At 36.6% G+C, this 24,507-nt stretch overlaps 1 protein-coding gene across 2 annotated transcripts in view; it reads left to right on the top strand.

Annotated features, from left to right (window-relative positions):
• Positions 1-307: 307 nt before the first annotated feature.
• LOC149529327 (protein TPR3-like) overlaps positions 308-24,507 on the top strand; it is a 68,461-nt gene continuing 44,261 nt past the window's right edge. Inside the window, exons 1-7 of one of the 2 annotated variants that reach the window (XM_089808892.1) lie at positions 308-993; positions 1,214-1,393; positions 7,651-7,764; positions 7,871-8,029; positions 17,669-17,843; positions 17,953-18,076; positions 18,325-18,407. In XM_089808892.1, coding sequence (XP_089665018.1) covers positions 914-993; positions 1,214-1,393; positions 7,651-7,764; positions 7,871-8,029; positions 17,669-17,843; positions 17,953-18,076; positions 18,325-18,407 — 915 coding nt within the window. In that variant the 5' untranslated portion in view covers positions 308-913. Of the gene's footprint in view, positions 994-1,213; positions 1,394-7,650; positions 7,765-7,870; positions 8,030-17,668; positions 17,844-17,952; positions 18,077-18,324; positions 18,438-24,507 lie in introns of both variants that reach the window. The other variant, XM_089808891.1, reaches the window with a different exon arrangement.

Below are 24,507 nucleotides of genomic sequence, written 5' to 3'. Positions count from 1 at the left end.
CAACAACATTAAATATCTAAATCAATTGTTTATCCAAATGCCTAAACCTTGGGTGTTTTCTCATTTCCCCTCTCATTAAGGTCTACGCCTGATTCTTCCCCCCAACGCACGTACCTAGTAGTAGGTGATGTTTTGTTTTTAGCCAGGAGATGCAATTGCCACCAATATTCCTTGATCCCACCTAGTACAAACAAAACAAGGAGAAAAACAAGAATCAACTAACCCCGCCTGGTGACCCTACTATGACCTTGATTAACTGAGGCATTAAAAGCCAACTATTTCACCTCTTCCCAATGGAACGAGATTTATTGCGCAAACGCTCGAGTCACGGGTATCCGTACGACGTCATTTAACGGCCACGTCCGTTGACTGCCTGAATACGTCTCGACTCTCCGTCCGACAGCAACGGCAGATAAGTACAGTTCCACATCCTGCATATCAGCCATATAAGGCGAATGGGTTATCATACGATAAGCAGATTTACACCGACGTTGGCTAGTTGGTTGTTTTGTCTGGTCATAAATTTATTCCAGTGAATTGAAAGCTCCTTTTATGAACCCTTTCCTTCCTTTCCTTTTTTCCTTCCTCTTTCACGTAGTGTTTGACAAAATGTTCGCCCCAATGCATACGGCACGTCTATTTTGAAGTTGCACGAGATTTGAAACTCAACCTTTGCCCCTGCTTGGAAGGCGAGTCATAGAAAATCTCGCCGCTCTTTCTTCTTGGGTCGCTGTTCAGGCCGGCTTACCGATGTCGTTGGATCCGAGCTTTTTGTAGCGGCTCAGAGTGGAGGATTAAAGAAAATTTAAGCTCTAGTTTTAGCTGTAAGGCTCTGCAAGCGAGAGCTACGTAGGTCTAGATTAATTTTTTTTTGGTTGAATAGGCTGACCCAGAGGACAGCCGAACCGCTTACATGACGTCTCTCAGCCGTGAGCTGGTGATTCTGATTTTGCAATTTCTGGATGAAGAAAAGTTTAAGGAAACTGTTCACAAGTAAGTTGATTTTTTTCTTTTAGTTCTTCTGAGAAATGTATGGTTTATTTAGGGAACAAATGGGAAATTTATACCAATTAAGCGAAATGTTTACAAGGAAAAAACATCTGACTGTAAAACCTAGGAATGAGGGGAAGGAGTTTATGCATTTTAACGTAGCTGAATTTGTTTTTTTGAAAGGTTTTGATTGATTGTTGTATCTGGTTGGGGGTTCTGTCAGGCTGGAGCAGGAATCGGGGTTTTATTTCAACATGAAGCACTTTGAGGACCAAGTGCAGAATGGGCAGTGGGAGGAGGTAGAGAGATACCTTTCGGGTTTTACCAAAGTGGAGGACAATCGTTACTCCATGAAGATCTATTTCGAAATACGCAAGCAGAAATATTTAGAGGCTCTCGACAAGTGAGTAAATGCTCATGCTTGATTTTTTTGTTTGAATTTGTTTCGCTGTTTCTTTAAGGTCTTCTGACCAGCTCTCTTGACTTAAGCATGCATGGCTAGAACTATTTTGGCGAGCTCTACGTTCAGATTTACAGGGGTTCTACTGACTGCTATATTTCTGCGAATTATGATTGTTGAAGAGAAATTTTCTTTTGGTGGATATTGGAAAACATTCTCGAGCATTTTGATATACCGCATGAGTTTTTTAAGCTTGATATTCCTAGTGAAATGAGATTAAGACGAAAATTGTTTTTACTAGGGGGAGGAAGGGACCAAAAAGGTAATTATAATTTCCCCTCTGAGAAACTTTCCAGGGATGGAGCCCAATTATACATGAATAGAACGAGAACGAGCTTGCTTTCTGGAGTAGACTGAATCCTCGTGACCTTTTTGGTCTTTTCTTTTTCCTCTCTTGTTACCTTTAAATCGTAGTACATGGAAACAGTGGTAAAAGGTAGAGGGAGGCACACGATGATATTTCTTTCCAACGTACCAAATATGTTATTCAACCTTGGTATCTTAGGTTTTGACTGTTGCCAAGGTTGGAAATAAAGTCAGACCTTGCCAATCTGCTTCAATTGTTGTGTAAAAGAACACAAACACTATAACCTTTGGTTGTGATACTGTCGATAAGTAGGAGATGATTTCCACAGCTAGTCACAACACTTGGTGAAGGTTTTGCAAATGGGGTTGCAAGCTTTGAGTTTAACTGTGGAGGAAACTCCGTAGTTAAGCGCGCTCAGGCTGGAGTAGTACTGGGATGGGTGACCTCCCGGGAAGTCCCGGTGCTTCACCCCTGTGAGCATCACCTAGATCCAATGAGTGCTAAGTGTTCCATTCATTCTCATGAGAGATGGATTCATGTTGAATCACTACTCATGAAACATGGGTCATCAAGTTTGACTCAAAAATCACACAGTTAAATCCTGATATTCACATCACAATGTGATACTGTCATCAAGTTTCATCGGCATGTCAAATCTGGTCAATCCACCAGCATTTGTTCTGTAAGTGATTGTTAGCACCATATATTATGTTTTGACATTGTTATCATTCTTGGGTGCAAAGTCAATTTTTACCAATCCGTTTGCATTTGTTGTGCAGATGGGCATAAATACATAACCCTAAGGCTTAAACCTCATCACCAAGCTTGTGTGCAAAGCCAAACCTTTCCAATTCACCTTCATTTCTTGTGTTAAAGAACACAAGGGCCATGTTACTATGTTGTGGAATTCAAATGTCATCGTGCAAACACACACACACACACAAGCACGCACACACACACATATATATGCAACCCGAGACATTAACATAGCTTTTATATTTTTTATTGGTGTCAATAACTATTCATTAATTTAGTATCTTGTAATTGTTTTCTTTCATTCTCAGGCACAACTTCCAGGTATTGATCTGGTGCACATTAGATGCATTTTGTTTTTTGATACAAATGAATTGGCACTAGCCAACTCCTTAGTTGCGAGGTTTTAATAATTTGGCCTTCATAAGCTCTAGTCATACGAGCTGTTCTTACTCATGCAATGGCTAAAGCAGGGAAGCCAGGGATTCAAATTTATGAGCATTATTGGTGACTTTGAACAGCTAAACCATCTTGTCTATGCCTTGTGAGCATGCACATTAGATGCATCCACTTTGTGTATGTCAGTGTATATTGCTTGCACTCTTGGGGTGCAGACATCAAGAAATGGTTCATTTTTTTTTGATTGGTTTGAAATGCAAAATGAAACAGTATAGGGGTCATGCTTTTTTGTTTAGGGGACGGTGTTCTTTTCTGCTTATTGGGAGCCAAAGTACCACCTATAATTTGCCGAGAGAAAACCAAACCTTTTTCCTTCGCTTATTGCTGCTCCTCCTTCAATTTGCACTTTCACATGATAAAGCAATGAAATGGGAAACTCATACTTTAAAAAAGGAAAGGAGACATATTGGTGAAAGTACCGCCTCATTATGAGGTATTCATGGTGATTTCATTGCGGCTTGATTTGCACGCTTGAAACTGTGATAGGACACCTTCATTAAATGATCATCCTTCGCGAGTGTCCTTGTAATAATTACAAATTTCTAACAAATAATCCAACCTCTGGACGAAAGATTTGCCTTTTTTAATCATGATGACAACTAATATCATGTCTCAGACAAAAATTAAATCCGACATAATCCCCAATCATTACTCCTGACGTCTTAATTAGTTTCTCGGGGACCGGACGTCCTTGGAGAATCATTAATGCTTGCTTAAAAATCTTCAGCAATTGAACTACTTTGAACCGAGGTTCGAAGCGGTTCAAAGAGGTTGAAACAAACATTTTCATTATGCTCAACGGGTCCCACCTGCAGAAAATAATTAGTATCAAAACCTTTGGTTGAACTACTTTGAACTACTTCGAACCAATGTTCAAAGAGGTTCAAAGAGGTTCAAGACATGAGAGTTGCGACGGACATCACAGGATTAATCTCTATATGCAAGGATTGAGGATATTCATAAGATATGAAACCGAGAAAGGCTTGTTCAATGTATGACTTCGTGCTTCAAAGGAAACCGGAGAGAGTTTAAATTATGGCGACTCAAATTAAGGCTAACACTCTCTTGTGCCATTAACTCTCATGTCTTGAACCTCTTTGAACATCGGTTCGAAGTAGTTCAAAGTAGTTCAACCAAAGGTTTTGATACTAATTATTTTCTGCAGGTGGGACCCGTTGAGCATAATGAAAATGTTTGTTTGAACCTCTTTGAACCGCTTCGAACCTCGGTTCAAAGTAGTTCAATTGCTGAAGATTTTTAAGCAAGCATTAATGATTCTCCAAGGACGTCCGGTCCCCGAGAAACTAATTAAGACGTCAGGAGTAATGATTGGGGATTATGTCGGATTTAAATTTTGTCTGAGACATGATATTAGTTGTCATCATGATTAAAAAAGGCAAATCTTTCGTCCAGAGGTTGGATTATTTGTTAGAAATTTGTAATTATTGCAAGGACACTCGCGAAGGATGATCATTTAATGAAGGTGTCCTATCACAGTTTCAAGCGTGCAAATCAAGCCGCAATGAAATCACCATGAATACCTCATAATGAGGCGGTACTTTCGCCAATATGACTCCTTTCCTTTTTTAAAGTATGAGTTTCCCATTTCATTGTTTTATCATGTGAAAGTGCAAATTGAAGGAGGAGCAGCAATAAGCGAAGGAAAAAGGTTTGGTTTTCTCTCGGCAAATTATAGGTGGTACTTTGGCTCCCAATAAGCAGAAAAGAACACCGTCCCCTAAACGAAGCATGACCCCTAGGACCAGGTCAAAGACTAAATCTGAGGCACTCATGCAACAGGAGATTTAAAAAGAGAAAATGTTGGCTCAAGGACAAGGTCTGGGAGAAGAACTCAGCGTCTTAGATACTCAGTATGGTGATGTGCAGTTAGTAGAAGCTCCTAGGTTGGATCAACCTAAGTTCATGATTCCTCCCAGGGGAAGTCAAGGGATGACCGCTTCTCCTACTATTCCATCATGGCTGTCTAATTTAGTCAGTAAGAAGCGAACCCTGCAGCCTGTGTCTACACTTGTTAAAGATATTGTCACTAAGTATGCAACTTGTGGTTCTAAGAGTAAAAAGATGAAGAGTGATGCGCGCCTGATCAAAGATCTAGTGACCGGAAGGGTAATCGCAGAAGTGGCTGCATACAAACAGAAAGATGAATCCGGAGAAATTGATGCAGAAGGCTTTAAGGTCACGATTGTAGAATTAGGGGCCATTACTAGAGACACCTGTAATCATTTCTTTAAATTCTCTGCAGACCATATGCTAACTCAATCAGAAAGGGACAACAAGGAGAAGAAAGATTTAAAGGCATTGGTAATCACCATGGCGGCTTATATAGATTCATTGATGAATTTAGGTGCCCTTCCCTTGGTCTAGACCCCACAGTCTTTTGACCCTAATTCCTCAGACAACCAATAGTTGGTTAAACAGATGCAAAGGGGTAAGCTACTCTTAGACGCAGTACAGGAATGGGTGGCATCCATTGTAAAATAAGGTAGTAAATTCATTTTAGATTTTACCACTGCATTTACCGAAGGAGAAGTGTTGTTGGGTGAAATTCAAACCCTTGTGCCAGTATGGGAAGTTGACTAAAATCGCTGCCAAGCCATTGTGTTCTAGGTTCATGAAGTTGAGAAACACGGGGTATTGGAGTTTCTAAATGAAAACCCGATGAAAACTGTGGATTCATGCACGCTTTTCATTCTTAAGAGCAATATGGGATGGAAGGAGTCAATTTACAAAGGAGCCATTGAAGAAATGTGATCAGTGGAAACCGAAATCATAGAAATGCACAAAGAACTCCTAAAGGACATGCAGGTTGTCAACCCTACTAGAATCCTGCAATTCGAAGATGGTAACATGGACTCCGAGGTTTTGATCAAGGACTTCAATGATGCTGGGACAGAAATCAAAGAAAACGACACGCCTACCCTCGGAGACTTCACTACCTTGGCAAACATCAAATCGATGTTATATTTAAACAAGAATCTCAAGCCAAGACAAAGCTGAAGGATTAAAGAGCTAAAATGACAAAAGGATGCTTGCAGGTCAAAGTTACTCAGCCTGAAGAATCCTCACTCCCATGCAATATAGGAGTTCACAAACGCCTTCATGAGCTAGAAACTGGTGAAGCAGATTACGGCGGATGGAGGGAATACTGGCGATGGTGTTTAGTTGACAGCAGTTATTTTCTATTTTGTTTTCCAAGTTGTTTTAAAAACTGTTTCTTGTTCTCACAATTGTTTCTAACCGAAAGGCTGGGCTTTAGTGTTAGGCCTTTTCGGGTTTGTAATGAGATGATAAATGCTGGAGCATTTAGCTAGTTAGGGGTTAGATTTTTAGCAGCCAAAAATATACTTTGATAAAGTTAGTACTGTTTTAAGTTAATTATCTGGAAGTAGCGATAGACAGATATTCATATATTTGGGAACGCTTTTTTAAATGACTTGGTGCTAAAGAAACCTTATATATATATATATATATATATATATATATATATATATATATATATCACATTTTGCTGTGCTATAAAACTTGGTGTTTAAAGTGGATTCAATCATAGTTACTTTGTGAACTGTGGTGATTAGTTCTGTGTGACATCTATTGCTATTTCTTTGTTGTTCATTTTCATTTATCTCTTTCCAAGGTTAGTCTGAATTATTGTAGAGTTCAAATTCCTTAGTTAAATCCTGCTTGTTTGTGGAAAGACTATGAGCTTTTCATTCATTGAATCTTTGAGTATATAAATTATTACCTCAATACCCAAGAGTACATGAGCGTTCCTTATGCACTTTCTGGCAAAAGTGTGCATTTAGTTAATTTTGATCTTTAGAGTTTATTGATAAATCTTTTGTAAAGGGAGCTGTACCTGTTAAATTCAGAGGGAAACAAATAACACAATGTTTACCCAACTGCTATGAACTTTATTGGATTTTCCGAGCCTTGGGCATAGATTGAATTGTTGTTTTAGTAGGAAAAGACAATCTGTTCACTAACAGAGAGATAAGGTTCCTTGTTTCGAGTTAGATGTATTTGAAATGTGAGAGCTGTTTTACAAATTAACAAACATTTGGAGCTTTTGATCTGATCCACTTTGGCAAAAAATCATGTTGTGATGTGGATTTATACTAAATATCTGTTTACCTTGATTTGATGTTTTTCTTCTCCTTATTATTTTCTGTATGCTCTAGGTATGATATTACTACTAAATGGATGACATTGTATAATGCATTTTTTCATTTAGTCAAGTGTTAAAGGTTTAATAATAATGTCTGTTTTCTTATGTCTTTGGTTATTTGTATCCTACATGACATTGCAATATTGCATTAGGTGCACACAGCACATTTTAATGACTTAGTCACAAATATTAGGCCTGGGCAGCCCTTTCATTGGCAATATAATATATGTTTGCATATTTGAGGAGTCTAGACTTAGAGTTGATCCTATTGAATTTTTGAACTTTAATTTCTTGGAGAAGCATAATGAACTTAGTTTCTGGAAAATATAAAGGAAATTATTTTCCCAGGTGTTTCGTTGTCAGTGGGATCACTTTTTGTTACAAGCTAATGTTGTGCGATAGAATTGTAAAAGTTACCATATAAATAATGTCTTTACTGAAGACTTTAAGGTCAATATATTAATGTTTACCCTTACTTTCATGCATTTCCTTCAGACAAGACCGAGCTAAAGCAGTAGAAATACTAGTGAAAGATTTGAGAGTTTTTGCTTCCTTCAATGAGGAGCTCTTCAAGGAGATTACCCAACTACTCACTCTAGATAATTTCAGGTTTGTGGCACTGAACCAGTTTCTCTATCAATTTAAATTTTCATGGTTAATTTTATGTTTTGTGCTGTGTTTTTGGATTCTAATACTTTGTTGCAATAAACAATAGAGAAAATGAACAGCTTTCCAAGTATGCGGATACCAAGGCAGCTAGGAATATAATGTTACTGGAGCTCAAGAAACTTATAGAAGCAAATCCTCTTTTTCGAGACAAGTTGCAATTTCCTTCATTGAAGGCTTCTCGTTTGCGGACACTGATTAATCAAAGGTTTTCCTCCCAGTTTTCTGTTTGAGTGACATTCAAAAAAAAAAATCTATTTGAAGGAATTGCTTTTCTCTTGTTGCATTGATATTGCTCAGGTTTTAAGTTTTTCTTTTCTGGATTCAAATTTAGTAAATATTATACTGTAACTATATTTAGTCCAGTTACTGCATTGGCAAGAGATCAGTGTTGATAGTAAACTTGCTTGGTTTCACTTTCTGAATATGTTTAAATTGGAATATCTTTTGGTTGGAAGTAAATGGCTTTATAAAATACAATAAATTGTGGATGTGAAAAAGTTGAAGATTAGATGTTCGAGTAAGTAATCATACATAGTTACATGTATGAGGTCAGCCAACTAAATGCATGCATCAAATTATGCTACATCAATTGCTGATGTTGTGGTAGTAATGAAAATGCCAAAAAAGTACAAATGGTGCTTCGAGTCAAGACTTACATTTTAATGTCAATGCATTAATGCCAAGTTTACTTCAATACTGAGAGAGAGCTCTAGGGTATGTGGCTGCCTCCTTCAAGATTAGCTTTCATCCATCATAATGCCTTTGTGTTTTATGTCTTAAATCTCTTTCCAGTAGAAATGATGGATGCCTGGAGAGAGGCAAAGAAAATAAAAAAAAATACATTCTGAAATGTGTGAAATTACAGAGTTTGCATGAGAATCACATGATGATGGTACTTGAGTTGCGCAAATCCTTGGTTTAATGGGGTTGGTAATCAAAGCTGCAATAAGCCTGTCCTATTGAACTATGTGCATATGGGAGTGAGGGTGAAAGGGATGAAACTTCACAGTTGCAAAACCCATACCCAATGTTGCTGCCTGTAATTCTGATGCTGATGATGCTGGAGGTAGTCCAATGCAGGTTAATTTCTCATTTCAAGTTAAATTGTTTCTTAGTGTTTGAACCCTAAAGTTAATGCTCCTGTTATTGACTTTATTTAGACTTATGGTATTTTGTTATTAGCAGATATGTTATAGTTATCATCAAAATGGCTTAGCCACTTTCTGTTATCTGGGAGTAAAATAAATTACTCAGATGATGTTTTTACGATAGATAAGAACTATGCTTATTGACTTTTCAGAATCTGGTTACAGGTTTGCTAGCTAGTTTGGTTACTTGGATATTCATTTCACTCAAAGTTATGGAAGCTATCCATATTAGGATGTGCTGAAATTTCTTTTTGTGAATAAGAAAACAGATAGAAATAAATAAATTCGCCTTTTTGGGCCTGCTTCTCATGATCTTGTTTTTGCATTTCTTTAATTCTTAGTTTGGTTAAAGATAGTTTTAGATAAGCTATAATGTTTTCACTCGGTAAAATTGTGCGCAAGGTTATGGACCACCTTTTATATGTGTGGACCATGTTTTTAAGATACACAAACATGGTTAATGCTAAGAGAACAGCTTCTATAATAATTGCATACACCAAAGTTGGAAAAGTCAGCATTATATATGGTTTAGTATGATTGGTTACAAAACCATATTGGACTCTTTGTTGATAATACAAATCACATGAAGATAAGAGACCACTGATTTCAACATAAAAATACATCCTTTTGTAATGAATGCCTTACAAAAATATTTAATGAATACGAAACTATTGAATAGATCCAAAATTAAATGATTTTAACAGTTGTGATGTAAGAAAATGGAAAATGAGTCTCCATAAAGTATTTAGCTCCATACCATTATCATGGTTGAGGTCATAGCATTGAAAAATGCTTGTGGAATTAAATTGGCAAACCATAATTTTTTTTTCAAGAATTTGTGAGTTGATTAGGGAAAAATAAGGGGTTTGCTTTCAAAAAGAGAAAAACAAGGATTATAAGTATCCTTTGATAAGTAGGAGATGTTTTCTAGATCAAGTCAAATTGTGATATTGCTATCAAGATTCAAAATTGACTCCATGACCCATGTTTCATGAGAAGTGGTTCATGAATCCATCTTTCATGAGAATGAATGGAACACTTAGCACTCATTGCATGTAGGTGATCCTCATAGAGGTGAAGCACCAAGACTTCCCGGTAGGTTAGGTCACCCACCCTAGTACTACCCCATCTCGAGCACACTTAACTATGAGTTTCTGTCATGTATAAATCCACTCTACTTGCAACCCTATTTGCAAAACCTTCAATAAATGTTGTTCCTTATGAACCATTTATTAGAAAGTCCCTTAAACTCATCGATTGATAAGTTGGAGATATTTTCCATAGCAAGTCAAATTGTGACATTGCTATCAAGATTCAACCGTGTAGTTTTATGGTCAAACTCATCGACCGGAATTTCATGAGTAGTGGTGCACACAGAGCCATCTCCCACAGGAATGAATGGAACACTTAGCATCCATTGCATCTAAGTGATGCTCACAAAGTTGAAACACTGAGACTTCTCGGGAGACCATCCATCCTAGTACTACTCCATCTCAAGCATGCTTAAATACAAAGTTTCCTCCATGTTTAAACACACTCTGCTTGCAACCCCATTTGCAACACCTTCAATAAGTGTCATGCCTTGTGAGCCATTCATTAGAATGCCCCTTAAGCTCATCGATTGATAAGTAGGAAAGCAAGTCAAATTGTGATATTGCTATCAAGACTCAATTGTGTAGTTTATTAAGGGGTTTTCTAATGAATGGTGCATAAGGTGTCAAATATTATAGTTGTGATAGAGATCTTTTATTGCCATATGATTTATCTTGTATGTCTCTGTATCGCATCAACAGCTAGAGAAGAGATTTATGATGATATTTTCGTCATATTCATTTGTATCTTTCTTATAATTAAGTGAGCATGACCTGACATCCAAGGTGTGTTAGGTGTTTCACCTTGAATATCTGATATTATATTATATGAAGAGACATGCCACATGTGAAGAGACACGCATTTGGAACTGTGAAGAGACTTGCTTTTGGAAAATGAAGACTCTCGGTTATGATATGAAGAGTCTCTCAATTCAACATATATATGATTGAATTGTGTGACGAGTGTGTTTAGTTGAAGGCATTGTACTTGGACCTCAATTGTTTAATAAAAGTGATATTTTAGGCGTGGTTGGGTTTTTCCGCTCAAGTTGGAGGGTTTTCCCAGGATAAATTGTTGTGCCTTCATGTGTTAAAATGTTTTTCTTTTTGTTTATTGTTGTTTATCTTTATTTATGGGCAATACGTTAACATGGTATCAGAGAAGGTTAGATAACAACAAATTTGGAAGTTTCTCTTGTTCTTGAGTATGTGTATTTGTTGCAGATTGCATTGAGTATTTTGTATGCAAACTATGTATGTTGAATATTCGTAGTTGAGCCAAATCTTTATTTGCAAGACTAGCTTTTGTTCTCTTTGTGCTACATCTTTATAGTTAATCCTATTCAGATTCATTCGTTCTTCTCTAAGTTCTAGAGGCTTCATCATTTCTGGTCATTTATGTTTGTATGTTTCTTCAGCGTTAGCGAGTTATCTTTTATGTTCATACTTATTATTTTCGGTCCATTCTATTGTTGTCATCCAGCCATTCTCTTTCTATCATGGATGATGAATCACTACTTGGCATATTTGGTCGTGGAGTGTATTTCATTGTTTACTAGTTCAAATATTTGATATCATGCCTCTTGGTATATTTGTTGTCATCATGTCACTTCAGATTAGTGTTACCTTGTCTATCTTGCGATTCAAGTCCGTTGTCTTCTTCTGGGCTTCGCCAACAATTATTATTTGTTTTATGTTGCTTCTCTTCTTTTTTGGTGAAAATTCTTGTAACGACAATGTTCAAAGTTGTGTCATCTTTATTCAAGAAGGACAAGCTTATTAGAAGCATGTTTTTTTTCTTTTGGTAACTTCATAGTGTTATGTGCATTTGAACCTGGATATAGCCAAGTTGTCAAGTTGATAGAAATAATACGATGTAGTCTAATATTATTGGGGTGATTTGATATTATCTTATTTGTTCTTATTGGATGCTAGAAAATACATTTGTAATGGTGCTGGTTCATTTCGTATTCTACTTCACTGTGGGGTTCTGCGTATCATTTTACATGGGTGTCTTTTGAGGTGTTTTTTAATTATTAGCTTTTGTAGTTATTTTTTCAGAGAAGCTAGTTGAGTCATGGGTCCTAAAGAAAACAACAAACATATATTTTATATTGTCTATTTATCCTCAAGAAACATATCACATAATATATATGATCGTAGATTTATTTATTGTTTTTAGCAGTTGTAGTGTCATGCATTTTTTGGCACATTATTTTTTATTTATGAATTCCATACATTGTGTATCATATACCTTGTTAAATGTTGTTCAACTTTGATCATCGAGTTAAACTTTGATGGCATTGAAAGGGGCAAATTTTTTGTATTACATTTATATGGTTAAACTTTAAAGAGATCAGTGTATTGATCCATATTTGTGTGCGTGTTGATTAGACTATAAAGAGATAAGTATTCAATGATTATGTCTTTGAATATTGATCATGAGTTTTTGTTAGATCAATGGGAATTGTGTATGCTTTTAGCATTGATCTCTATATATCTCTTCATGAGTGGTTGAATTTATGAATTATTATTAATCTTGCTTGGATGCAGAACAAAGCAAGAAGCAATGAGACAATGAGAGATCATAACAAGTCACACAAACTATATAAATGAACATGGGACACTGCTTGAAGTCATGGGATTGAATTGATGATACATATCTTCATTAAAGAGGTAGATGATATACAGGTCATTATTATGAATAAGAAGAAATGATATTTAAAGGAAGACTATTAAGTTTTAGAGGGAGTTTGCGTGATAGAGGGAGAATTCCTAATTCTTTGCAAGCTTGTGTGATAGCATGACTGCTAAAGCTCCCTGTCTGGTCAATTTGGACTCAGCTCTCTTATTGTGATAATCAAAGCAGCGAGAATGTTGCTCCTACTGAGATAGAGTCTCATCCGTTCTTATACATGTTGTTAATGAGTTCTTCTCTGTGAAGGAGAAGTTCGAGGTGAAATCCCTTGCTAATGAGTTCTTTGTGAGAGAAGTTCAAGGTGAAATCTCTTGTTCCTCAACTTCCACCCTCTGCGAGTAGTTATGGTGGATCCACCCTCTACGAGTAGGGATGGTGAAGATGCATTCTTCTTTGTGAGAAGACTTAGGTGAAAGCCCTTGTTCCACCTCTTGCAAGTATGTATGTTGGATCCACCCTCTATGAGTAGGCATGGAGGAGATGTATTTTACTTTGGGAGAAAGGTCTAAGGTGAAATCCCTTGTTCCACTCTCTACGAGTAGGCATGTTTGAAGTTGTGTGTGACTCCATGACTTTACTCGTATGCTTTTATGCTTCACCCTCTACAAATAAGTATGGTGAATAGTGTTATGTTGAGATAACATTTTTTTGAGAAAACCTGTTATTGACATTTTTGGTTGCAGCCATCTGTGCCTACCATACTTAAGGATCACTTTCTTGCTAGGAGGGAGTGTTGAAGATTATAACTGCGATAAAGATCTTTAATCGCCATATGATTTATTCAATATGTCTTTGTATTACATCACAACTAGAGAAGAGATTTATGATGATATTATTGTCATATTCTTTTGTATTTTCCTACAACCAATTAAGCACGATGTGGCATCCAAGGTGTGTTAGGTATCCCACCCCAAATATTTGATATTTGATTATATTAAGAGACATGCAATATGTGGAGAGACATGCGTTTGGAATATGAAGAGACTCGCATTTGGAAAATGAAGAGACTCTTGGTCATGATATGAAGAGTCTCTCAATTCAAGATAATATATGATTGCTTTGTGTGATGAGTGTGTGTTCAGTTGAAATCATTGTACTTGGACCTCAGTTATTTAATAAAAGAGATTTTTTTTTGGTGTGGTTGTGTTTTTCCCCTCAAGTTGGGGGTTTTTTCGAAGGATAAATTGTTTTGTCTTTATGTGTCAAATTGTTTTTCTTTTTGTTTATTGTTGTTTATCTTTATTTTTGGGCAATATATTCACATAAGGTACAACACTTGCTGAAGGTTTTGCAAATGGGGTTGTAACTAGAGTGGGTTTACACATGGAGGAAACTCCGAAGTTAAGCACGCTCGAGATGGAGTATTATTGGGATGGGTGACCTCCCATGAAGTCCCAATGCTTCGTCTCTGTGAACATCACCTAGATGTAATGAGTGCTAAGTGTTCCATTCATTTTCACTAGAGATGGGTTCTTGTTAATCACTACTCATGAAACATGGGTCAATGAGGCAAACTAAAATCCTACATAGTTGAACTTTGATGGCAATATCACAATAAGCATCCTTTCAATGATTTGAAGGAAGAAGTAATACATCATCCCAATGATCACATTCAAAATAACACATCCACTTAAGGATTGATAGCATTCCAATTCACAGAGCTCAACAAACTTTTTCTTCCAATGAGCTAGCAAAGTCTTGATCATAGAACCATTGACTACTTGCCTTCTATAACTCGTACTTCTCCTAAACTTGTAAAAGGAGTCAATCCCCATTGACTACTTTCAGCAAGTTAATAGACACATAATTCACATAAGTAGACTCTTTAACACTTGTAAATAATATGCACTATTATGCACTTAAAGCACACCATCATACAAGCAAGACTCTTCAATCACTCGTATATAGGATTTTCTCTTATGTAAGCTAAAAAATCAAGTTCTCTAACTCCATTTTCATATTATAGAAAACCCTTTCAAGAAAAGGAAAGTAAAAGATAGATGAAGCTTTCGACTGCACTTATACCATATGAACCATAGGTTTTAAAAAGACAATAATTTAATTAATAAACTATGAATATTATATAGGAAATTGCATACAAACATATAGGCCTACCTCAAAAACAATAAGTTCCTTTCCAATTGATGATTCTTCATATATAATCTACTTCCAAGCTCAAGAACATCAGGTTCTCTCCGCGCTTTTCTTCCCTTCAACAATGCTTTCCCATTCCAAATTCTCGAGTGGAATAATTAATTATAAAACAAGCTATGCCTGGCGTTACATAAGGCTAAGCCTTGTCAATGTATCCTTACCAAGAGGAAACAAACACTTTTCCCTTGCCGATCTCAAGCGAAAATGAAGTCAACAATGGCAACACAAGATTTGAAAGCTCTTACAAAAACATTTAAGACTTAGAAAATGAAAAATAATCTCTTACAAAAATTTATTTACTTTTACAAGCATTTAATGATTTTGTAGAAGCTGCAAGAAGCCCACATGCCTTCACAGTTTTCCCACAAGATAGAGCCAAACTCAAAACAATAAGTTCCTTGGTAATGGACGATTCTTCATATTCAAATCCATTTCCAAGCTTAAGAACACCTCTACTCATTTTTTCGCTTAAATGCTTCTCTTCCAATTTTAATTTGCAAGTGGAATGGTGAATTACAAAACAAGTTAACCCCTTTTCTAAACCCAAGATGACGATTAAAATAAGACTTAAGCCTTGTCACCCCATGCTTACCAAGAGGAATGTGACTTTTCTCCTTCCCAGTCTCAAGCAAAGTCAAAGTTTTATTGACAACGTAAGGTTTGAAAGCTCTTACAAAAATATGAAGACTTACAAAACAAATAAATATCTCTTACAAGTATTTATTAGCTTTTACAAGCATTTAATGTTTTCTTACAAGCATCCTTCTTTGGTGCAAGAATGATTGGACTATGACAAGACAACGAGTTTCGCTGCATTTTTCCTTGGTCAACAAATCTTCAATTATTGGTACTTCACCGGTACTAATCTGCAATAGCGAGGACTGGTTGAAAATAAACAGTTCAGACTGTCATTTATTTGATACTCATTGAATCAATATAACAAGATATATTTAGGTTTCCTTTAAATACATCTTCATATTGCTGGAGCAGTTTGTCAGGTTGGCAAATGTGACTGTCTGAGTGGCAATAAAAAGCTTCTTTGTGGACCAATTAATTGCGAAAAAAATTGTGCATGAGAATTAAGCCTGTATGCATTGTTTTACAAAACAATTGATGTTAGTCTTCAAAAGGATTCTGAAATATGAGAAACAACTGTGTAGCTTTGTGGACAAGTTAATAGTTTTCTAAATAAATACCTAGCATTTTGCTCATGCAAATATGACTTACCAAGAACAATATTACGGGTCTCAAGTAATGCCAAATCACAATTAGTGAACTGTGAAACTATGCATGGGTCCACTACTAGACTTGAATGTGCATTAGTGTCACACTGTATTCCCTTCCTTGCTGCCACCACTCAAAGCTATGGCCTCTAATGCAAGACATAGGTGTTTTATTGTATCATTTGAAATGAGAATCTTTTGGCTTCCAGTGTTGATGATGACATGGAGAGGGCAGCCGATTAAACATCTAATGCTGTAAAGATTGGAGAAATACCATATTTTTAGAATTTTTCGCTGTTGCTTCTAACTTTCTAGCACCATGCAAACATAAGATTCACCTAGATTCCATGTAGATTTCACTATCTAGCCTGGAGGGTGCTGATTCTCAGAGTCCAATCTATAGAAGTTTCTTTCAAGGGGCTGCTTATTTAATGAAATTGAGGATAAGCTCCTCTTAGATGCTCACCAACATGCTTGAAGTCTTGATCTCTACATCATTTGATAAGTCCCTGTTGAATTTTCTCAGTTGAAAATGGCTGACGGATTTGAACAGAGAAGGTTCTCCTTGCTGGTTGATAACAAAGTCCGACTTAGAAAGATTGTGATTTTCAAGAACAGCTCTACAGTTCAAAGTTGTGCTTACAGCAGTTAGTGAAACACCTGGAAGAGTGTCCACTCCTTCAATCCTACTTTTCATACAAGTGCAATAATAGGGAAATTTCCTGTGCTGAGCAAATTCTTGTTGATCTTCTCAACCTGACCTTTGCCATCATAATGCTTGTTCAGATAGCTATCAAAGTTAGTAGAGCAGAACACTTTGATAACAACTTCTTTCAAGGCAGCTTCAGAGTTAATTTTGATTCATAAACACTAAGTCATTGCCAATAATCCCATAAATCCATGTTATCAAACCTCGACTCTGGCAGTGAGGGATTTATTGGGTTACAAGGTCCTTCTAGCACTTAAGTTGGCATCTCTATTTTATGATGAAAACTATATTATGTCACACCACTTAATAATTTTATCATTAGATGGAATCTCCTATTATTGCTATCGTTATTACTGTTGCTTTTACTACATAATCTGTTTTTCAAGATTGAATCTATCTACTGTGCGAATTTCATGTTTCCAATGTTAATAAAGATAAATCATATCTGACAAGTTACATTTTGGAAACATCGTTCTTTCTTCCCCAATAAAAAGCTTCATTTCAGGAATTTTGGCCACAAGTAGTCTAATACTTTAAAAAACTAGTGAGGTTTCCTACCTCATATGGTTGATGATTTTACATTGTTGGGTTTGTTGAACTAAATGTAGCATGTTGCTAAATGACTCTCACTCATCAATACCTCTCCATTAAATTTATCTTCTACGGAGCTCTACAATATCATTATGTATGTAAATGAATTTCGTGGGATGTGATTGATGAAATCAATCTAATCTGATTAGTTTGTCAGACATAACTTTAGTCAGTCTCTTAGAGTTGATGACCTTTTGCCCTGAATGACTGGATCATGGAATTTCTTGCAGTTTGAATTGGCAGCATCAATTATGCAAAAATCCAAGACCGAATCCTGATATAAAGAGTCTTTTTGTTGATCACAACTGTGGGCAACCAAATGGAGCTCGCGCTTCACCAACAAACAATTCTATAATGGGAGTGATACCTAAAGGGGCAGGTTTCCCACAATTGGTTGGTCATGGGGTAAGCTTAGTTTGTATTTCCTTATTTTACAAGTGGACTTTTGAAATGATTTACAAGGCACCAAAAATAGTTCTAAATGTGCCATATACTCTTTTGGTTTCTCCTTCAGGCATTTCCACCAGGACCTGCCTCTGCTGCAACTGCCCTTGCTGGCTGGATGGCAAATGCCACACCTGGACCTCATGTAGCTGTGCCTGCAGGGCCTTCTGGAATAAACACATCAACGAATACTGGTAAACCAAAATTTGTTAGTCTGTTAATATTGTTTGCTTTTTGGTTTTGTTTTTGTATGCCCTTGAATGTATTTTGTAACTTAAATAGTAGTTTGTTATTTATATTGTCTATCCCAGGTACATTATGTTGATTGTTACAAATAGTAGTTTCTGACTCATTGTCTTGTATAATGTTGCTTGTCATCATTGTAATGCTGGTTTGATTTGAAAATTTGTGTCACTGCTTGAACTGTTACTGTTACTTGTAGTTGCTCTGCTCAAGCGACCCTCTCCAATCAATGGCATGTCTGTAGATTATCAATCAGCTGACTCTGAACATCTTTTGAAACGAGTAAGGCCAGCTACTCAACCTGGTGACGAGGTACCCTGAGATTTTGTCATTAATATAATGAACAATGAATTGTAGCATTCACCTTTTATGGCTGAAACATTGTTGTTTTTCTTTGTTGGAAAGAAATTTCTTGTTTAGACCACTCACTTACTAATTTTCTACTTTCTTATTTAGTACCGTTTATGGCTGAGTATCATTATGGTTATCAAATCCTTTGGTTTCTTTTATAAATTTGAGCTTATTTTTAATGAAGAAAGGTTAGGCTCTACAAGCTTCTGTAGTCCATAATTTTTGAAAGAGTTTTTGGGATAAACCTGCATAAGGAGCATGAAATATCTGAGTCTACTTCGTAAACCATCTGTGATGATGATGAGTTCGGTTAAATGGAGGTACTAGATTATGAAGATGTGTGCTGAAAACAGGTATATAGACTGTAGGGGTACTAGATATAGAAACTCAAGCTTCTGAGTTACTTTTTTTAAGAGGAGGAAATTTCTGGATAAAACTACATTAAAAGTTTGAAAAAGAGCAACATTTTTGGGTAACATCTTGTGATCTGTAATTGATGGATGGTGAACTTGGCTATATGGAGGCAAGATATTGTGAAACTGTTAGCTGGACAGATATGTAGAGATGTTTTGCAACTTGAAACATCTTAATTGGCACAGGATCTGCAGACAGAATAACAGGATAGAGAAAACTGTTCATCAGCTGGAGAAAAGATGAGAAGACATTGTAAGAAACTGTGATATTTAATGTCTATATATAGGAGATATAAAAGGTTTTATTCAAAAATTTAAAATTATTATGACTGATATAGTTTGAGGATTCCAAATTCCAAGGTGATTTAGCAAGAACCTTTCCATTGATAGTCTTAGTACAATTTTATGATCAAGATTCCTAGATGACCGTAGCATCTAAAAGAAAAAAGCACTTCTATGGATATGTTTATATTTTTTATCCTTCCTATATGCATGGTTCTGTATATTCATTTTTATTTCTTGCCCTATCCATTTGTGTTATTTGATTAAGGAGGGCTTCATGGAGCACCTCAACTGGAAAAAAGAGTACAAAAATATGTCCAAGAAAAAAGAGTACAAAAATATGCCAAATTACAAGGACATGGAAGCTACAAACAAAACGATAAGATGGGGAAAATAGAGAATTTTTTAAATCAGATCGTGGCAAAATAAGAATCGGAGGTTCACCCCTTTATAAACCATGGCATCCAATATCTTTATATGCGGGATACAAAAGTTGTCATTTAAAAGTTTATAATAATTACAATTAATATAGTTTGACAATCTAATCAATGTGATTTAGTAGAACTTGTCATTTAAAAGTTTATAATAATTACGATTAATATAGTTTGACAACCTAATCAATGTGATTTAGTAGAACTTGTTCATTTCCAAGATCAAGGCTCTTGATGTTTGGCATCTAAAATTTAAATTACTATTATGGTATATCTCAATTTTACTTTTTTCATGAATGCATATGTAGAATCTAGTTTTTGTCTATTTTTATAATTTTATCTTTACCTCTTCTTAAACATCAATATCCTTCTCCTTATTATTGATTTTGTTTTATTTGATAAAAGAGGGCTTTATGGTGTTATTTATTCCAATAAGGTTATCTCATTTGGAATACAGAGTAAATGAGAATGTAACTAACAAAATATAGAACATTAAGTACAAATATAGTGTCTAGAAAGATATAGCGTTTATTCCATTCCAACAAATATGCAATAAGTACTATCAACAAAGAGATGATCCTTTCGACTAAGACCAACAACAAACAAATAATGTACTAGGTTAGTTAAGAAGAACACAACTAATGAGAGGGGTGTGAAGATGTCCTTGGGTGTGAACAAATGACGTCTGAGTAGAATCTGGGGTGTTGTCGTTGAAGGCTCTAGGGGCATTGGTTGGCTGCCAACTCTTGTTCTCAGGCTCTTCACCATGTATGCAACCTCCATCAAAGCTTTTTGGTCAAATCAAGCTCTTGTTTCTATTGATAACTTGTCATCCCTCTCTACTAGTTGTTAATCATGTTTGTGAATTTGGGTGGTCTTTTCTACCAATTGGCTGTCCTTGTCCACCATTTGTGTAATGTCCCCTCTTTAGTTCGACATGGCATTGATCATGGATTTGCCTATTCCAGACTCTCATAGGCAAATGGTGTTGAAAGAGAGTCAATTGTGCGGATCAGATAGTCATATCTTGCTCTTGAAGAAGTGTTAAGAGGTTATATTTTATCATTATGTGATATTGGGGCCCACATGTTATAATTTTAATTTGAGTTGCACTTTTTATTTTATAAAATTACTTTATTATAAAAAGTGCATTATAATGAGAAATTATAAAGGATGTTTCTAGAAGTTCTAGCAACTTCTTAGAAAAGTGAATAAATAGAGGGTTGGGCCTCTCATTTGGACATGCTTGGATTGGAGAACTCTTCTACTTCTTCATTGTGAAGACATTTGTGGACTTTGGATCTGCAAATTATTCGATCTTTGGGAACGGATCACTCCCTTGGATTGGCGACTTTGAGGGTGTGAAATATCACCTGAATTGTTGCATAATTGGAGTTGGTATTCAGCCATCTCATTGGAGCTTATTGAGAATTCGTTGTTAGGGTTTGTTTTTGGTTGGAATAAGGATTTCAGATTTGCCCTATCATTGGAGAAGCATTTGACAAGAGTTTGAAGACAGAATAAGTGCATTTTCAGAATTGGCAAAGCAGGGTTCGGAACCACATAATTGCTCATATCTCCTCAACCCCTTGGAGTTATTTTTTATGGTTTTACAGGGTTACTACCTAACCCTAGGTGCCCATTTTTCTTGCATTTGGGGGTCCCAAAACCCTAATATTATTTTATTTCAGCAGCTGTACAGGTACGGCCCTGCTAGTTTGGGCAGCAGCAGCAGATTAAGGACAGTTTGGGGGGTGCGGTTGGAGGTCTTCATCAACGATCTGCAGCAAAACGTGGTGTTCTTCCATAGTTCTTCAAACCAGGTTCTTGCATTCTGAAATATATGTCAATTTTTGGGTAAATTTGCTGTCATACAGTCGTTGTAATAATCAGTCCAGAATTGGTAATAAAATAATTTCATAATTTATTGCATTGTAATTGAAATATAGTTCAATGGCTTTATATATATTGTAATTCTGTGATTATATTCTGAAAGTATCAAATCTGAAATTACCATATTCTGAATATTGTTACTGTTACACGCCAAGTGTTTGACAAAATTCCTAAGTTCAGTTTGAGGGTTTCTGTGGCCTTTATAGAGAGGGTCATTACAATTTGAGTGGTTTTCTCTGCCAAATCGCTGATCCTTCTTTGACAATTGGCTCTCCCTTTCAACCCCTATCTTCTCTAGTACCAAAACTCAACTGTGCTCCTAAGCTAGTTGCTCCTGCAACTTTCGAATCTGATCTGTGAACTCCTCTCGAGCATTCTCGACCTCAAGAAGGGCCTTGTCTTGTGACTAAGTGGCTTCCTCCATTGAAGCCTCATGCCTACAACAGTGGAGGAACAAGTCTCAAAAGCATGGCTCTATGCCACGGAGTGCACTTCACCATGTATGCAACCTCCATCAAAGCTTCTTGGTCATATCAAGCTCTTGTTCTATTGATAACTTGCCATCCCTCTCTACTAGTTGTTAATCATGTTTGTGAATTTGGGTGGTCTTTTTTACCAATTGGCCATCCTTGTCCACTAACTGGGTGGTTTTCTCTACCAAATCGACAATCCTTCTTTAACAACTTGCTTCCCTTTCAACCCCTGTCTTCTCTAGTACCAAAACACAATTGTGCTCCTAAGCTAGTTGCTCTTGCAACTTTTGAATATGATCTATCAACTCCCGAGCATTCTCGACCTCAAGAAGGGCCTCGTCTTTTGACTGAGTGGTTTCCTCCATTGAAACCTTATGCCAACGGTAGCGGAGGAACATATCTTGAAAGCATAACTCTATGCCATGGAGTGCTTTTAATGCTTTTTCATTTCAGCCCTCAATTGTTGGCCATTGAGGATGCCAACCATCCAACATCTCCTATGGCTCCCCATGGTGACCGTCCTTGATAAATGACGCACTTGAAAAACACTCCTTGATATTCAACTTGCATGTAGTCAAGAATATGCTTGACTCCATGTGATACAAGGGGATCTTGGCTAGTAGTCAAGTCTGATGTAACACGCCCACTATATTCATGAAAGTAGTCATACTCCACAGTTGGTGAATGCAATGTTGGATCATGCCGACAAAATCATAGGGTTTTTGTCGACCTAGCCTTGGAATTTTTTTGTCCAAGTCATTGGGTGAGGACTCTTCCCCTGTAGGTATGTTTGACAATTGTGTAGCCTTAACAAGTGTTGGTTGGATTATAGGTGGGATAGGCTCGCCGCTCAACTATTGTTGTGTTGTCTCCTAGGTGTGTGTCATCTGAAGAAGTGGTGAAAATGTTTGCTCACCCTACTGAACTTCCACTATTAGGGTAATTATTGCCTCTTGCATCTTTGCATTGTCCAATCTCCTAGTAGTCTGCAAAAGTAGGCCATGAGACTCCATTGGAGGGGCTTTTATTGTACCCCCATAAGGTCTTTGGCGCCTCTCCTCAAAATGTACCTTTGGCTAGAAGTGTACTATCTATTGGAAGTTGTACCCTTTGTTGGAAATGCAAGTGCAGTTGGAGGTGGTTCAACTAGCATTGGCAATAGTAGAACAAGTGAAGTTACCAATTTGGAAATTGTTGGCAAGTGTATATCCTCCATAGGAATGACCTCCTCAATGCCCCCCTTTGAGCATGCTTCCATTGCTAGTGAAACACTCTTTGCACTCTCACTTAAATAAGACAATTACTTTCCTTTACCGTTGCCCTCTAAGCCCTTTCTTTGCTTCTTATTCTTCTTGATCGATGGTACTAGTTCCATGCCACTCGATTGCACTCCCAAGTTGGCCTTGTAGAACGTTGTTGACCACGAAGCAATCTTCCCCACTTGCCTAGGAGTAGTTGAGGACGAACCACATTTAAGGAAGAGACCATTTGTTGAGCCATATAGAAAGCTTTGTGCTGCAAGGTCAAGTACTCTTTGATCCTCTCAGAGGGTAAGGATGCCTAATTGTACACTTTATCAACGAACCCCTATCATGAGATTGATCATCCAAAGGGCATTGTTAGATGCCCTGCTCTTGAAGTCTTATTTTAATCAAGCCCAATATACATTGTCATTCAACTATGGCAATAAAATTCTTTTTGGTCCCCACTATTTTTATTGCTCTAAATGCAATCATGTTCTTCCTTTGTTGCATTGATGCAAAAAACTCTTTTAAGGAGGGCACCCTTATGTTGCCATGTCATTTTTCCACTTCACTTGGTAGTGGATGCACTCCATGAGGGTTTGCCAAATATCCTTGTAAACTCAGTAGGCAAGAAGGGGATTGTAATATTGCTACCCTTACATTGGATGAACAATTTGTGGGAGTGTTTGTTGTATTGTATCACTATTGCTCTCCAAAAGGGCTTGAACTTCTAAACATTCAAATAGGTAGCTATGTCGCTTTATCTACTTTTGCATGTGAGTGCCACCTTAAGGGGATGGTTATCTACTATGTCCTAACACTAAGTGTGATACTTGCTACCTTTTGAGCTCTTCGAAATGATGTTGTTAGCAATAATGTTACCATCTATAGTTGCCTTCCCTAATTAGATTGGGGGCTTTGACTTGTTTACTTCTCTACCTCCCACCATGCCTATAACTTTTAATGAATAGAAACCCCTCAGGAACTGTTATGGTAAATCGATGTTGTTGTAGTTGTATTAAACAAAGGAGATGGAGCTCCTTATATAGATTTACAAAGACAATGTTTCTAAAAGAAACAATCATGAACAAAAGACGAAAATAAAAACTAATGACTAACTAGAATTGGAAAACTTAAATGAAGAAATCATTAGGGTAGGAATGGATAATGTAAAATATATCAAAGAAAAAGAATTTCTAACTAAATAGGAAAATATTCTAGCAAAAGAAGAAATATTCTGGAAACAAAAATCAAAAGAAACATGGTTGTTAGAAGGAGATAGAAATACGAAGTTT

This window comes from Cupressus sempervirens, chromosome 11 (genome assembly GCF_028749045.1).
Source record: "Cupressus sempervirens isolate cs-2001-9-10 chromosome 11, ASM2874904v1, whole genome shotgun sequence".
Taxonomy (NCBI): domain Eukaryota; kingdom Viridiplantae; phylum Streptophyta; class Pinopsida; order Cupressales; family Cupressaceae; genus Cupressus; species Cupressus sempervirens.
This window is presented reverse-complemented; position numbering and strand designations above follow the sequence as displayed.